Raw genomic sequence first — 16466 nt, 5'->3', positions numbered from 1 at the left:
GCATTAATTGTTCCTGTTGGGGGAAGACAGAGGCCATGCTTCAATGAATTTCAACTTTTTTGCTGATGGTGCAGAAGGATGGCATTACTGCATTGATTGTCTTTCATCTTAGGAAGCTGATGGGCACCCAGCCCCTCAATGCCAGTCACATTAGAGTCAAGGAATTGTTCACCTTCTAGTTCAAAGCATTCAAAACAATCCGATGAAGATGTGATTCTTTGACTTTTTGTTGGTCTGTGAGCTGTTTTGGTATCTGCCTTGCACACAGATTTCAAAAATGAAGTGTATCAGTAATGATTTCATGCAGAAGTGAACTAGAGATTTTTGGAAACAATACATTACTCTCATCCAAAATCAATCTTCATTGATGGACGCCCAGTCCTTTGTTTATCGTGAACACTTGTTCTGCCAGCTTTAAACTCGGCGCCAATTGTGCACGTGAGATGATACATCACACCATCCCCATAAACAGTATTGATTTTGTTAAAAATCTGGAACAGCACATTTCCCTTTGGAAGAAGTAAGTAGATAACTCCTCTCAACTCACAGTTGGCAGGATTTGAAATAGTTCAGTGTGGCAAAACAACAAGAGTTTTGAGCTGACTTAGACAAATGAGTGTGTGATCTACTGCCAACACCTTGTCCTTAAAACAGTGCTATTTACTTTGTCAAAAAATATCCCTTTGAGCATCAAAGAGTCAGTATTCTTACTTTTGGACATGCCTCATAACGTCATTTGCCCTATTCACATGATTGATCATCTAACAACTTCTTTTTGTTCCCTCACGTCAAACAGAAAAGGTGTGGAACGTGATTTTTCATCACCTCAAAAGCTTTATCCTAAACCTTATTTTTGAGGTACCAGTGTACCAGTGTTAGAGAGGCAGAATTTTCTAGAATGGGTTCATATACATGTAAAAATGTATAAATTTCAAAGGCAAATCGAGAAACAATAAAGCTAGTTGTACCAAAAAAGTTTTTTGTGTATATGTAAATACTTCATTGGCAACTAGTGTGTGTGTGTGTGTGTGTGTGTGTGTGTGTGTGTGTGTACCATATTTACTCGAATCTAAGCTGCACCTGAAAAATGAGACTCTAAATCGAGGCAAAAAAATTTCCCGACTCTAAGCCGCTCCTGAAATTTGAGACTCGAAATTCAAGGTGAGAGAAAAGTTTTCGACCGCCCCTCCAAATCGAAACAAAAGTCGGTCTGTTGTAACATGAAACACAACTGAGGTCGAATGGATGAAGACACAGCTACTATGACGACCGGCTGCAAGCCCGAAATCTTTTTGAATACAGCTACAGTAGTTTGGTTCGAGTCGTAAGCTTAACAGTTAAGCTTTATCAAGTAGCCATTGCCATGTGTCAGGTGCTCCGCCCGTATTCGTACGGGTACCCTTCCTTTTTCACGTGCTTCATCTGGTTTGAATCGATTGCTTATTTTGCTATGATCTGATAAGTGCCGTTCTCTTTGTCATAGGTGTTTACGTCACTCTAAGCTGAAAACGCATTATTGTACTGTGTCGTGCATTGTTTGTCGCATTCTGATACTAACAAGGGCACCTCCCCATCGCACCCACCTCAGATTTTTTTATAAGTTGGCACAGTGGATAGGCCTTGAAAAACTGAACACAGATCAATTGAGAAAACGGGAAGAAGTTGTGTGGAACTATGAAATGAATAAGCAAAATATACAAACTGAGTAGTCCATGTGCAAGATAGGCAACAACAAGGAGAGTGTAAGCTCAGGAGTGCCGTGGTCCCATGGTTAGCTTGAGCAACTGCAGAACAAGAGATCCTTGGTTCAAGTCTTCCCTCGAGTGGAAAGGTTACGTTTTTTTTTTTTTTTCTGAAGTTATGATCTGTCCGTTCATTCATTGATGTCTCTGTTCACTGTAATAAGTTTAGTGTCTGTGTTTTGCGACCACACCGCAAAACCATGCGATTAGTAGACGAAAGGACGTGCCTCTCCAATGGGAACCAAAAACATTTGATCGCAAGGTCATAGGTGAACCGATTTCTCCACAGGAAAACACGTCTGATATATTCTATACGACACTGGTGACGGCATGTGCGTCACATGACAGGAATATGTTGTAGACCCACCTAACTTGTATACTTGGTGAATGGGTAAAAAGATTCTTCTACCTTGCCCGATACTACGGCACAGTTACCTCGCATTGGGCGGACTGACGGACAGATAATAATTGTCTGAAAATAAAAAATTAAACTTTTCACTCGAGGAAAGACTTGAACCAAGGACCTCCCTTTCCAGAGCTCCTCACGCTAACGACAGGACCTCGGTGGTCCTGAGCTCACATTCTCCTTGATGTTGCTTATCTTGTGCATGGACTACTCAGTTTGTATGTTTTGCTTATTTTTTTCATAGTTCCACATAACTTCTTCCTGTTTTCTCGATTGATCTGTGTTCAGTTTTTCAAGGCCTATCCACTGTGCCCACTTATAACTAAATCTGAGGGGGGTGCGATGGGGAGGTTCCCTTGTGAGTGTTCACGACCTGTCGCCGCTCGCGGCATGGCTTGCTTTTGTGCGCGATGCCATGGCTTACAATAAAAAAAAAGGGAGCAATTGTCTTATAAGCAAGACAATGGCAAAAGACTGCTATTTGTTGTTACTTACACTGTTGCTTTCTTTGATAATAATCAACAAGAACCAAATAATAGACTAGAAGATGTTCTGAATGAGGGGTTAGCGAAAATTTTTCTCCGTTTGAAAATCTTTGCAGACGCTTCTTTAGTACATTACATTCTGCACAGAAATGAGAGTCATCTTAAATTTAAAAATCTTGTCAGTTGCCGTGCTTCATTTCTGAATGTATCACTATTCAGCAGAAGAATATTACAAATATAAACATGACATGATATTTATATTCTTCCGCATTTGCTGTTGTCTCACTCTAGTATCGTAGTTTATTAGGCAGACAAGATTTAAATGATATAGTAGCAAACACTAAAGAATACATGGCATAATGTTTATATTTTCCTACTTTTTTTTAAAATTTATTTACTGATGCAGAGGTTTTGGCACCAGTATTTATCTTTGTGCCTGCAAAGTATGCCCACATATATTCGACGGCAGAAGTTAGTTGTGGCGGCACCTACCAACATTTTTCAGAATTTCCGATTACTTTGAACTCGATTCTTAGCCGCAGGCGGTTTTTTGGATTACAAAAACCAGAAAAAAGTGCGGCTTAGATTCGAGTAAATACGGTATATATAATCTCCCCCCCTCTCTCCCCTTCCCTCTCCCTCCCTCCTCCTCCCCCCCCTTTACGCCAACAGTTCAAGCACTGGTTTCTCTCTGCCAATCACCCCCATCCTTCTTTCCCTCACCAAACTTCTCTATTTGCTCTCCAATACCTTTTTGTTGGGGATAGGGGACAGACTTTCAATTTTACTTTTAAATTTTGTTGGTGTGTGGCAGATGGCTTGCATGATGAAGTGAGGAAGTATGTTTCTTCACATTTCCCTGCTAATGTGATGCTATTGAGGACACCAAGAAGAGAGGGACTTATCCGAGCTAGAATGTTTGGAGCATCAGCCAGCAAGGGCAAGGTGAGTGAAACATTCCTAGCTGTAACTGAGATCTGTGGTACATATATTTTAGACATGTATATTTGTAAGTTCCGCATCTCCTCCTAAATGACTTGATCGATTTCAACCAAACTTGGTACACGTAACACTCACTATCTGAAAATAACCATTGTGGGAGTAAGAACCACCGACTTCCTGTTGGGTGAAGGTGGGGTTGAAAGCGGGGCACTATAGAAGGTGGATGGGGCGGGGGGGGGGGGGGGGGACATGGACAGAGAGGGGAAGGAGGGAAAGGGCAGAGAGAGGGGCAAGGAGACAGAACAAGGAGAAGCATGCAACAACAACATGGTGGGGGGGGGGGGGGGGGGCACAAAGATATGGACAGGCAGGGGGGAGACGAGGACATAGATAAAGGGGAGAAGCAGATGGACAGGGAGAAGGGGAAGAGGACAAAGAGAGGGACGAGAAGGATACAGACAGAGTAAGGGTGAGTTTGGAGGCAGATAAATTGAGGGGGGGGGGGGGAGAGACAAACAGGGAGAAGGTAGTGGAGAAGATGGACAGAGAGGGAGGGAGGAGGAGACAAACAGATCTGGGGGGGGGGGGGGGGGAGATACACAAAGTGAGCAGGGAGACGGACAGGGAGAGGGGGGGGGGAGGTGTAGAAGACGGGGACGGGGATGAGAAGGGGGTGATATGTAAACGTGTTGTAAAAGAATTTTTGGTCTTTTGTACTGTATTTAGTTAACTTGGAATACTTTAAAAGTATGAAGTTCAAATTTTCTCTTATTTGTGGTGTTTAGTGTATCAGCCAGGTCACAAGAATGAGCATTTCAGTAACGTAATATTTTGGTCAGTGTGGATCAGGATAAAAAATTATGCCACACAGTTTACCAGCCAGGTCACAAGAATGAGCATTTCAGTAACGCAATATTTTGGTAAGTGTGATTCCGGATAAAAAATTATGCCACACAGCTGAATACCACAGATAAATTTGACAACCCATATGGAGCCATGTGGTGTTAAAAAATAAATAAATAAATAAATTTAAAAAAATAATAATGGGCAAAGCCACTAATCAAGAGCTCTATGACACAATGAAAAAGAATGCTAGTATATTCTGGTATCGGATTAAGTCCTTCACCAGATGCAGTAAACTCTCACACAAACACAACTCGCGCACTAATTGCCATTGTTGTCTCTGGATGTTAGGCCCAATTGTGACTGTGTCTGAGGTAAGCAGGAATCTTTGCTAATGTGGGTAGCGGGTGTGCAGAAGAAGTGTGGGGTGAGTAGGGGGAGGAGACTACCATGGTAGGGTGGGGGAAAATGCTAATGCTGCCTGTGGGAGTGTGCAGGGACATGTTGGGGACAGTGTAAATCTGCTAGGTGAAGCATTGCTTACAATGGGGGGTGGAGGGGTGAGAGAGGAGAGAAATACATAAGGGAAAAGGACTATGCTGCAGGTGTGTTGGCAGGCTATACAATGTGTGTAGTACTGGAGCGGAAGCAGGGAAAGGGATCAGCAGGTGGAGGAAATGTATAACAGTAAAAGTATCTGTTAGATATTTCTGGGTAGTGTATGTGACAATTCATGGCTCTTCCTTTGGACTTGACAATATGTTTACATTAATTAATCATAAAATATTCTTGCTGAAGTCATTTAATTTTTGCATTTGTGACGGAATAAATAACACAAGCAATAGAAATAGCTCCAGTTGTCTGAGAGAGTATGATTTGTGATGATTTTTTGTTAACACAGGAAGAATTCTCACACATGTACAAATGCAGATATAAGTAATATAAAACTATAGGTAATCAATACCCATGTTTCTTTTCCAATGTCAAGTGTTCTGAGGTATAGGAGTGTAAATGGAATTCATTGTGAGTAGCAGTAGTGTTATCCAAGTATTAAGTAGTGAGGGTTTGTGGCTAAACAGGTAAGTGTCAGACTACAGATCCTAAGTTGTAAAGTTCACTCCCCAGTTGCTCGTAAGATCTGTTTTTTGTCACTCATAATTTCTTTCTCCACTTACAAGCATTTGCAAATGTGAAAAATGCAAAGTTGGGCCTTTGTTCAGCATCTGTGTTCAACATCAGGGTCGCCATATAAATGACTGTCACTGAGTTCGATGCATGAAAAAAGGGAAGGTCGTACCATGTCCAGTAGGAATGTGCCTAGAGAAGCACTGCAGTTTTCAAACCAGCCTCAGAGTTAAGTATAGATGTAACCTAAGTGTTAAGTGTCATTTTTGAATTTGTATTGAAGTGACCATTGTTTCAATAATTGAGTGTACTGAGAATAGATGTTTATTAGTTCTAATTTTTTTCCTTCCCTTGTTTTTAATCATTGTCATATGCAGACAGCTATTTAATTTTTCAAAGATTGATAAGACACACACAATAATACAGAGTGTTCGGAAATTCCCGTTACAAACTTCTAGGACTCGTAGAGGGGAAATGATTACACACTATTTTGAATAGGAACCCTTGTCTGGAATGTACAATTTCCATTTTAAGATAGTTTCAGTTCAGATGTTTAATTCATTCACTTCTGCTCAAGGAACTGAATTAGGTGTGACACAGTACAATTATTAGGTAACAATTTGAAAGGAAACATAACAGAACAACATTGGTGGTCTTCACATTGAGCCATTGTTGTAATGTATCTGGACTGTTCTGTATGTACAGTATGCTTGGTTCTTTTTTGTTTTGGATTAATGTAAACACATAATGTTTATAAGTGTTTGTATTAAGTGATAAATGGATGTTTCATTATTTTTCCTTTTGAATTGTTACCTAATAATTGTTCTGTATCATGCCTAATACAGTTCCTCAAGCAGAAGTGGATGAGAATTGTTTAAATTGAAACTGTCGTAGAACAGAAATGGTAAGTTTTTGGACATGGGTTCATATTCAAAATATTGTGTACTCACTCCCCTCTTCAAGTCCTAGCAGTTTGTAATGGGGCTTTCCAAACACACTCTATGGGAAGACACTCAATGTGAAGATATGGTGTTACTGGCCTATAGAAGAAATGTCACATGTAAAGCAATTGGATGGGTACAAGGTGAGACGTTCTTAACATGGAAGTGAATGAGAACCCTGTGCTGATTGAGCAGTAACATTCTGTGCACTTTATCATTATTTTCATTGTGGTTAGAGCTATGACCATCTTTTAATTCAGCCATCAATTTCGTGATTATTGAAGTGTAGACGTAGTGTAGATTTTCACCAGCTTTCAGTAAATAACTGAAGGTTATAAATTGTTCCCTACAAAGAAGTTAATGAACTTACCTGGCAGATGAAAATTATGCACTGGATTGGACAAAGATCTTTACTTGTCACATTACCATTGTACAAATTCAAAACAAATGAATATAATGATAGTATAACAATAATGGGAATTGCTGGATGGAGCACTGTGTAAAATAAGGACAAGGCAACCACGTAGCTATAACGGATTGATGCATGCAGCACAGAAACACAACAGAAAGCAGCATTCACACTGGCTTTCAAGCACTAGCTCTTTTTCTAGAAGTAGTACACACACTCACACCCACATACACACACAAATACGCACTTCCTTGACCAAAGCAAGACTTGCCTGTGTTTATGTGGTTATGTGTGAAAATGTGTGTGCTATTACTAGAGAAAGAGATACTGCTCAAAAGCTAGTTTCCTTTTATTTGAATTGTGTAGTGTTTCATACAATTTCGGATTAATTGCTGGTACATGCATTAGGTGCATTATATGGATCATGTTATCAAATCAATGCAGGTGCTGGTGTTCTTGGACAGCCATGTGGAAGTGAATGAAGGCTGGTTGTCTCCATTACTGACAACAATCGCAGACTCACCAACTGCTATTGCAGTTCCAATAATTGACATTATTGGTGCCGACACATTTGAATACAAATCCTCACCTCTAGTCCGCGGTGGTTTCAACTGGGGACTACACTTCAAGTGGGATAACTTGCCTCCCGGAACACTCACAGAACCAATGGACTTCATTAAACCAATAAAGTTAGTAAAATTTAAAATTTTTTTGTTTTCTAGATAGTGAATGTTGTGTGAGTGTGTCTTCTAGTGTGAATGAAATTATGTTTTGCTTCTCTGTGTTGGGGGATTTTTGCTGTATAAACAAAAAAATGTAAAGATTTTGATTCATGTAAAAGTATAACATACAGACTCAACATATAACAAAAATACGGGGTGACATGATTCTCTTCCATATTTTCATTTTTATGATACAATGTTAAATATTTCAATCATTATCTACGTGCTGAAATTAATATGTTGTATAATTATGTGACTCTCTTTTCCCAGGTCTCCAACAATGGCAGGAGGGCTGTTTGCTATACAGAAAGACTACTTCCATGAACTTGGAGAATATGATTCTGGGATGAATATTTGGGGTGGTGAAAACTTGGAAATATCTTTTAGAGTAAGTCTTACAATATTTGTTCCTTTAGTATTTTATGTTTCATCTGATTTAACTGCCACTAGTGATACATTATAGTTGTTGTCAACACAATCAATTATTTATGCTTTAAGAAAGAAACACAATACAGTTTGATAAATACATTACTTTTTTGTAAATATGTACACATATATCCTTTTTCAGATTTCATCATTTTAACTATTTTAGATACCACTGTTTCAGTATGATTATTTTCCCCCTATTGTATCACCAGTCACTTATAGGAGCAGGAAAACTTGTGCCTGGATAAGCAAGTGATGAAGTATCCTCTTTACCATTTCTGGAGGCTTCTCTTAATGTCGTATTATCAACTAGTTATTACTTTCCTGAAATTGATAAATAATATATTTCCTCCAGAATTTGCTACCAGATTTTTTGATTCATCACTAATGTAGTGATATTGGAGCCACAGTTCTATTGTTGAACATGGGAGTAGCATATGTGGCAGCTATTTCAAACTTAATACAGCATCGGCACACGTACCTTTTTAGTGATAACCATCTGGTGATTATTGATTTGTTATCTTGCTGTCATCAACAGTAGAAATTTCATTTTTGCAGCAATTTACATTTACAGTTACATGTTGAAGTGACAGCTTCTCATTGGCAGTCACAGAAAGGGGTACCATAAGAGTGTTGGAGAAGTTGTTAGCTTTGTGCACGAGAGTTGGCAGTTGCTCCTTAGAAAAGGAAGGAAGCTCACAGCTTAGTGTCCAGTCAGTAATGAGTTCATTAGAAATGGAACACAACTTTCCATAGGGAAAAAAGTCATCTATGTTCATTTGCCTTAAATCTGTATCCATGTACATACTCTGTAAGCTACCGTATGGTGTGTACCAGAGGTTATCCTGTACACTACCAGTCATTTCCTTTCCTGTTCCACTCACAGATAGAGTGAGGGGAAAAAATACTGTCTGTGTGTGTCCATATGAGCACTAATGTCTTGAATCTTATTTTCATGGTCCTTATGTGAAATGTATATTGACAGCAGTGGATCATTCTACAGTCAGCTTCAAATGCCAGTTCTCTAAATTTTCTGAATAGTGTTTCTTGAAAGAACATCGCTTTCCCTCCAGGCATTCCATTTGAGCTCCCAAAGCATCTCTGAAACACTTGTGTGTTGTTGAAACCTAGCAGCCTGCATCTGAGTTACTTCAATGTCTTCCTTCAATCTGACCTTGTGTGGATCCCAAAGACTTGAGCAGTACTCAACAATAGTTCACACTAATGTCCTATATGTGGTTTCCTTTACAGGTGAACCACACTTCCTTAAAATTCTCCCAATAAACCGAAGTTGACTATTCACCTTCCCTACCACAATCCTCACAAGCTCATTCCATTTCATATCCCTTTGCAACTTTACACCCGGATGTTTAAATGACAAGCAGGACACCACTAAAGCCATATCTGAATGTTATGGGTTTTTGTTTCCTACTAATCTTCATTAACTTATATTTCCCTATATTTAGAGCCAGTTGCAATTCATCACACCAACTAGATGTTTTGTCATCATCTTGTATCATCCTACAGTCACCCATCTTTGACGCCTTCCCATACACCACATCATCAGCAACAACCGCAGATTGCTGCTCATACTGTCCCGGAGATAATTTTGTATATTGAAAACAATAAAGGTCTTATCATACTTACCTTAGGCATTCTATGACTTCAGAATTCCTCAAGCCTCTCTCATATCTGAGAACCTATTCCGTATGCTCATGCCTTTGTTAATAGTGTGCAGCTCAGTACCATTTCATATGCTTCTCGGAAATCTAGTAGTATGGAATCTGCTTGTTGCTCTTCATCCATAGTTTGTAGTATATCAAGTGAGAAAAAGGCAAGCTGAGTTTCACACAGGCGATGCTTTCTGAAAATATGCTGATTATTGGACATCAGCTTTTCAGTCTCTAGGACGTTTATTATATTCGAACTCAGAATATGTTCTACCATTTAGCGACAAACTGATGTTAAGGACATTGGTTTGTAACTTTGCAGGTTCATTCTTTTACCCTTGTTATATACAGGAGTCAGCCGCACTTTTTGCCATTTGCTTGGGACTTTGTGCTAGGTGAGAGAGATGCATAAGAAGTGCAAGTTAAGTAGATGACCAATGTCTTCGTAAAACTGAATTAGGATTCCATCCGGTCCTGGCAGCTTATTTGTTCTTAACTCTTTCATTTGTTTCTCTTCACCGAGAGTATTTAGTACTATGTCATCCATACGAGACAGTCTGTGACAGTCAGAAAATGGTTTGCATGATTCTCCTGCGTGAACTATTTTGTAAAGATAGTATTTAAACATTTGGCTTTTATTTTCCTATCTTCAGCTGCTGCCACACCAGATGGTCAGTGAGTGAGTGGATGGAAGTCTTAGAACCGCCTATCAATTTTACATAGAAACAGAATTTTTTTCAGGTTTGCAGAGAGATGACAGTGATAGTTGTTGTTTGCTTTGTGCGTAGATCTTTTCACGAACATCCAAATCTCTACTAACCTTTGCCTGTCATCACTTGCATGTTCTCTTTTGAACTGAAAGTGCAACAGCCTCTGCTTCCCAAGCATTGCTAAAACATGGTGGATCTTTTCTACCTCTATTTTATTTATTTATTTATTTATTTATTGTTCCGTGGGACCAAATTAAGGAGAAGTCTCCATGGTCATGGAACGAGTCAATACATGAATTATAACACGATATTAGAAACAGATAAAATGAAATATAAAAAAACATATTCAGGTGACAAGTCGTAAGTTTAAATAAAGAAAATCAACAATGTAACACTGGAATTTGCTTAATTTTTTAGCTCTTCCAGGAGCTCCTCGACAGAATAGAAGGAGTGAGCCATGAGGAAACTCTTCAGTTTAGACTTAAAAGAGTTTGGGCTACTGCTAATATTTTTGAGTTCTTGTGGTAGCTTATTGAAAATGGATGCAGCAGAATACTGCACTCCTTTCTGCACAAGAGTCAAGGAAGTGCATTCCACATGCAGATTTGATTTCTGTCTAGAATTAACTGAGTGAAAGCTGCTAACTCTTCGGAGTAGGCTAATATTGCTAACAACAAACGACATTAGAGAAAATATATACTGTGAGGGCAATGTCAGAATTCCCAGACTATTGAATAGGGGTCAACAAGAGGTTCTCGAACTTACACCACATATAGCTCGAACAGCCCGTTTTTGAGCCAAAAATACCCTTTTTTGAATCAGAAGAATTACCCCAAAAAATAATACCATACGACATAAGCGTATGAAAATATGTGAAGTAGACTACTTTTCGTGTTGAAGTGTCACTTACTTCACATACTGTTCTAATGGTAAATAAAGCAGCATTTAGTTTCTGAACAAGATCCTGGACATGGGCTTTCCTCATCAGCTTACTATCTATCCGAATGCCTAGGAACTTGAACTGTTCTGTCTCACTTATAATATGCCCATTCTGTCTGATCAAAATATCGGTTCTTGTTGAATTGTGAGTTAGAAACTGTAAAAACTGAGCCTTACTGTGATTTAGCATCAAATTATTTTCCACAAGCCACGAACTTATTTCATGAACGACATTATTTGTTACTGTTTCAATATTACACACAAGATCCTTCATTATCAAGCTGGTGTCATCAGCAAACAGAAATATTTTTGAATCACCTGTAATACTAGAAGGCATATCATTTATATAAATAAGAAATAGCAGTGGCCCCAGCACTGACCCTTGGGGAACGGCCCACTTAACAGTACCCCATTAGGACTAAACATCACTACCACTCTCAATATCGTGGAGAATTACCTTCTGCTTTCTCTTCTTAAAGTAAGAGGCGAACCAATTGTAAGCTACTCCCCTTACTCCATAATGGTCCAACTTCTGCAGTAATATTTTGTGGTCAACACAGTCAAAAGCCTTCATTAAATCAAAGAAAACACCTAGCGTTCGCAACCTTTTATTTAATCCGTCCAAAACCTCACAGAGAAAAGAGAATATAGCATTTTCAGTTGTTAAACCATTTCTAAAACCAAACTGAACATTTGACAGCAAATTATGTGAATTTAAATGCTCCAGTAACCTTGTATATACAACCTTCTCGATAACTTTAGCAAACACCGATGGCATAGAAATAGGTCTAAAATTGTCAACATTATCAATGTCTCCCTTTTTATAAAGTGGCTTCACTACCGAGTACTTTAATCGGTCAGGAAACTGACCACTCCTAAAGGAAAAGTTACAGTTATGGCTAAGTACTGGGCTAACATACATAGAACAATACTTCTGTATACTGCTAGATACCCCGTCATATCCATGAGAGTTCTTGGTCTTTAGTGATTTAATTATTAACTCAATCTCCCTCTTGTCAGTATCATGGAGGAGCATTTCAGGTAACAGTCTTGGAACACTTTTTTCTAAGAGTGCTATATGATTCCCTGTTGGGACTAGGTTTCTATTTAGTTCACCTGCTATATTCAGAAAGTGATTATTAAATACTGTACATATATGCAACTTATCAGTAACACGGACATTCCCACTACGCACTGATTCTATATCCTCGACCTGTCTCTGCAGACCAGCCACTTCCTTTACGACTGACCATATGATTTTAATTTTATCCTGAGACTTAGCTATTCTGTCTGCATACCACATACTTTTTGCCTTCCTAATAACATTTTTAAACACCTGACAATACAGTTTGTAATGGGCTGCTGCATTTAGATTTTGACTGTTTCTTACGTTTTGACGTTCTCTAGTCCACTAATAAGCTCATAATTGTCCACAGTGCGATTTACGATCTGTTTAACCTTTGTCCATAATTCCTCTGTGTCCATTATACTGGAACTAAATTATTGATATTCATAATCTATGTGAGATACTAAGTGCTGCTTACCTGCTCTTTCTAACAGAAATGCTCTTCTGATCTTCATGACTGATTTAATAACTTTTGTAACCATAGCCACTATGATGGTAAGATCACTAATCCCCGTCTCTGTACTGATGCCATCAGTAAGGTCCAGCCTACTTGTAGCTGCAAGGCCTAAGACATTTCCTTTGTGTGTGGGCTGCTGAACTAGCTGCACAAGAGAGTTTTCAGAAAAAGTGTTCAAAAGTACTTGGTATGACTGTCTATCTGTTCCCTCTGCAATGACATCCCAGTCTATACTTGAAGTCGCCTTCAACTAGCAATGCATTATCTGGGTATTTATGGCTACTGACCAAAGACATTCTTTGAATGACTCTAGAGCTCTGACAGCAGAATCTGGTGTCCAGTAAAAAGAAGTAGTAAAAAAAAAAAAAAAGGCTTGGTTTCATCTAGACCTGTTACATGTGCGCAGATAACTTCACTGTCACATTCAATTTCAGCCTCAATAGAGACAGTATTTTTGTCATCTGTGTAACAAAACTGGTGTTAGTGGAGAAAACCGTGAAATTTTTGCTGGGGTGAAAATTTTCAACATCAAAAAGAGATTATTTGATTTAAACAAAAAACTTCAAAAATTTGTTGTTGTTCTTGTGTTCCATTGACATCAAGAAAAGTGTGATCATGGGGGTGTTTCTTACTGATCACATTGGCCTCCACTGCTCAAAGAATTACTTTTAGACAAATGCAAATGTTTACTGCTAGAACAGTTTCCAAAACATTACACTTTAGTAATTAGTTCTGCAGTGACACGTATGTAGTTCAATTGATTTCTTACACGTATCGCAGTTCGGTGTAACTCGGAGTAATCTTCTTCCTGCTGCTGCTGCTGCTGCTGCTGAAGTAGTCGTTGTCTCGGTCCATTTCGTCTGCTAACTGGAACACGTGAATTCCATGAAATAATCCAGGCACCAAGTCATTTTATAGTGGTTTATTTATGACAAGCTGCACCATTTCTTCTTAGTGGGAGCCCACTCCACATAACAGGCTACATAGTCGCAATACTGTATTACAACAATTAGATTATTGCACGTAAGTGCAACACAGTGGTTGCATCGCAAAACTGTCTCCAACTGACCATTCTTGAGCCTTGTGCTTCTCTTATTTATATGTTTTTTAACATTCAAGTCAACAAAACTACGGTGCAGATTTATTAAATTAACAATTAAAAGTTTAACATTTTTATGAGTAACTATCCACAAAACCTTGCTTATTTTATGCTGAAACTGGCGTATACAATAAAAAAGACTTTTACATAGGATATACATCATATTATATAAAATACTGAAAGATAATAATGCTAACCTAAATTTTCTTAATTATGGCTTCATTTGTAAATGCAAAATAGTGCAAACATATATTGGACAAGCAAGACCTATTAGTAAACAAATGGAATAATAAATTTTATGAGATTTAACAAATTACGTGAAATCACTTATCAGATACCATTGGAATTCCAGAACTTTCAAAACAGGAATTTAAAACAAAAGGGTTGTTTTATTTCAATTGTAGTGAACACTCCCCATCCTAGGATGGCTAGTCTGTCCTTCTGATAAACATTCCATCATTCATTAAGTATCTCTTAGCTTTATACTTTGGGTTTTTTCAGCATGAGAACTTTCCTCGAGGGCAGTAAATTCGGGAAATGTGTTATGACTACTTTGACAGTTTACTGATAAAATTTTGACAGTTGAAGTATCTTTACTCTGAATACAGTCTATAGTCCCTATCTGCAAATCGTCTGGTGAGTGTTCACCATAGTACATCCGAACTACTGTCTAGCCTAAAAAACCCTGATGTGCACTTCACAAGTACTGTGCTACCAAAGTAGCTGCTTCCATTATACAGTGCATCCCTGACCTGTTGAGGGGGTCCTACAATTCCCCACCCATAACATAGTTCTAGAAATCTGCAGCCAGGACCATCACAGAGTTGACAAAGCCTTTGGTTGAGACCCTCAACTTGGCTCCATACCAAAGGACCCTGATCAACTCTGGGAACAACACTGGAAATTGCAAGCTCCGCTTGCACAGTGCCTGCAAGACCAGCAGCCTTCACTCCCTCCACCAGCCACCTTCATAAATTGAGGATAGCCTCAGAACACATGCAACAGGTGCTGTTGGTGCCGACGTGAGCCATAACTTGCAGATTACTGCGCCCTGCATGCTCAATAACAGCAGGGAAGGCCACATCCACATCTTGGATGAGCCATTTGGCAGACATAAGGAGTACACATTGGCTTTCTTTCTAGCCTTGAGCACTATCTTCCTAAGGGGCACTATAATGCACTAGCTCCCAATAACTGTAATCCGGTCATCACAAGAATAAACCTGATGTAAACATTGCACTGTATATTCTTCCATATTTCCTGGAACTTCATTGGATTTCCATTTCACGTGGGACTGCAGCCAAGCTGTCTTGAGTACTATCCAGTACGATGATAAGGGTAGGTTTTGTGCTGTGCATTACGCGCACATTTAATTAGCGATAATATGGGACAACAGCTTTACTGACGCATTTAACTTGGACAGCACTGGCAGGTCAGCTGGTACAGCTAGCCTGCAGTGACGTGGCCAGCTGCAGTTCACACATAAAAAGAGACGAGCAGAGGGGCAATACAGCTTTGAATGTCATTTAATTTTTAAGCAGAATGAAGTAATACACTGCAAGTCTCCCACAATATATTCCTTAGACGACTCATTATAGTTTTTAGCTAACGTACTATTGTGATTAAAAACAAGAATGATAAAAATTCCTGACTTAACCACAGGGTTATTTTTCTGCATAAGCTCTGTGTAACGTAAGAGAGTACTGAAGGATTTCACCGTATAGTTAAATATTGAAACCACTGAAGGTATTACTTACAGTCAGTTGTTTGGTAATCACTTAACTCCTTCCTTGTCTGAATCTGAGAAATACATTTCAGTTCTGGAAGTGTCACTTGCTATGTTGATAACGAGCCTATCAATAACAGAATCCACGAAGCCAACCAGGTGCAGCATTTTCTCTTCTTCTTTTATGACAGCCATTCTATATCCCGCTAGTGTTTGGTAGCGACATGTGAAAAAGCTGCATGCATTAGTTCCAGTACGTATAACAGCTTAACAGTCTTGTTACTTCTTGGGCCAAATCCCGCAGCTTGGCTCCAGATCAGTTCTGTTGGGTTCATATTGTAATGGTACAGTAGCAAATGTAAAAATGCAGCATTTGTATTATGTGCTCGATGCTGTGAAAACGATTGCTTTTCATGTTTCTATGATACTTATCTACCTCTGTGGTATAAAATGATGGACATAGTCCAAATAAAGAGGATTTGTTTTTTTTTTTTTAATTTTTACCTCAAAAATTAAATTGTTATGTTTTCCTAATTCCAACAACTTTTATGAATAGTCTTTCGTAAAACATCAATAATTAAGAATTTTTATTTGAAATGGAAACAGAAATTTCACGACCAATATGTAATTAGGAACAAGATGTGCATTATTCATTAAAAAAATGATGATGAGTTATGTAATTACGAGATGTAAGTATT

General features: G+C 38.7%; 1 protein-coding gene across 1 annotated transcript in view; it reads left to right on the top strand.

Moving 5' to 3' along the window:
- The window catches only part of LOC124619830 (polypeptide N-acetylgalactosaminyltransferase 35A), a 165276-nt gene that overhangs the window by 81288 nt on the left and 67522 nt on the right, over nucleotides 1–16466 (top strand). The window contains exons 5-7 of the mRNA XM_047146438.1: nucleotides 3448–3578; nucleotides 7338–7582; nucleotides 7886–8003. Coding sequence (XP_047002394.1) covers nucleotides 3448–3578; nucleotides 7338–7582; nucleotides 7886–8003 — 494 coding nt within the window. The remainder of the gene's footprint in view (nucleotides 1–3447; nucleotides 3579–7337; nucleotides 7583–7885; nucleotides 8004–16466) is intronic.

This window comes from Schistocerca americana, chromosome 6 (genome assembly GCF_021461395.2).
Source record: "Schistocerca americana isolate TAMUIC-IGC-003095 chromosome 6, iqSchAmer2.1, whole genome shotgun sequence".
NCBI lineage: Eukaryota > Metazoa > Arthropoda > Insecta > Orthoptera > Acrididae > Schistocerca > Schistocerca americana.
Note: the sequence above shows the minus strand (reverse complement) of the source record. Positions and strands in the feature narration are given on the sequence as shown.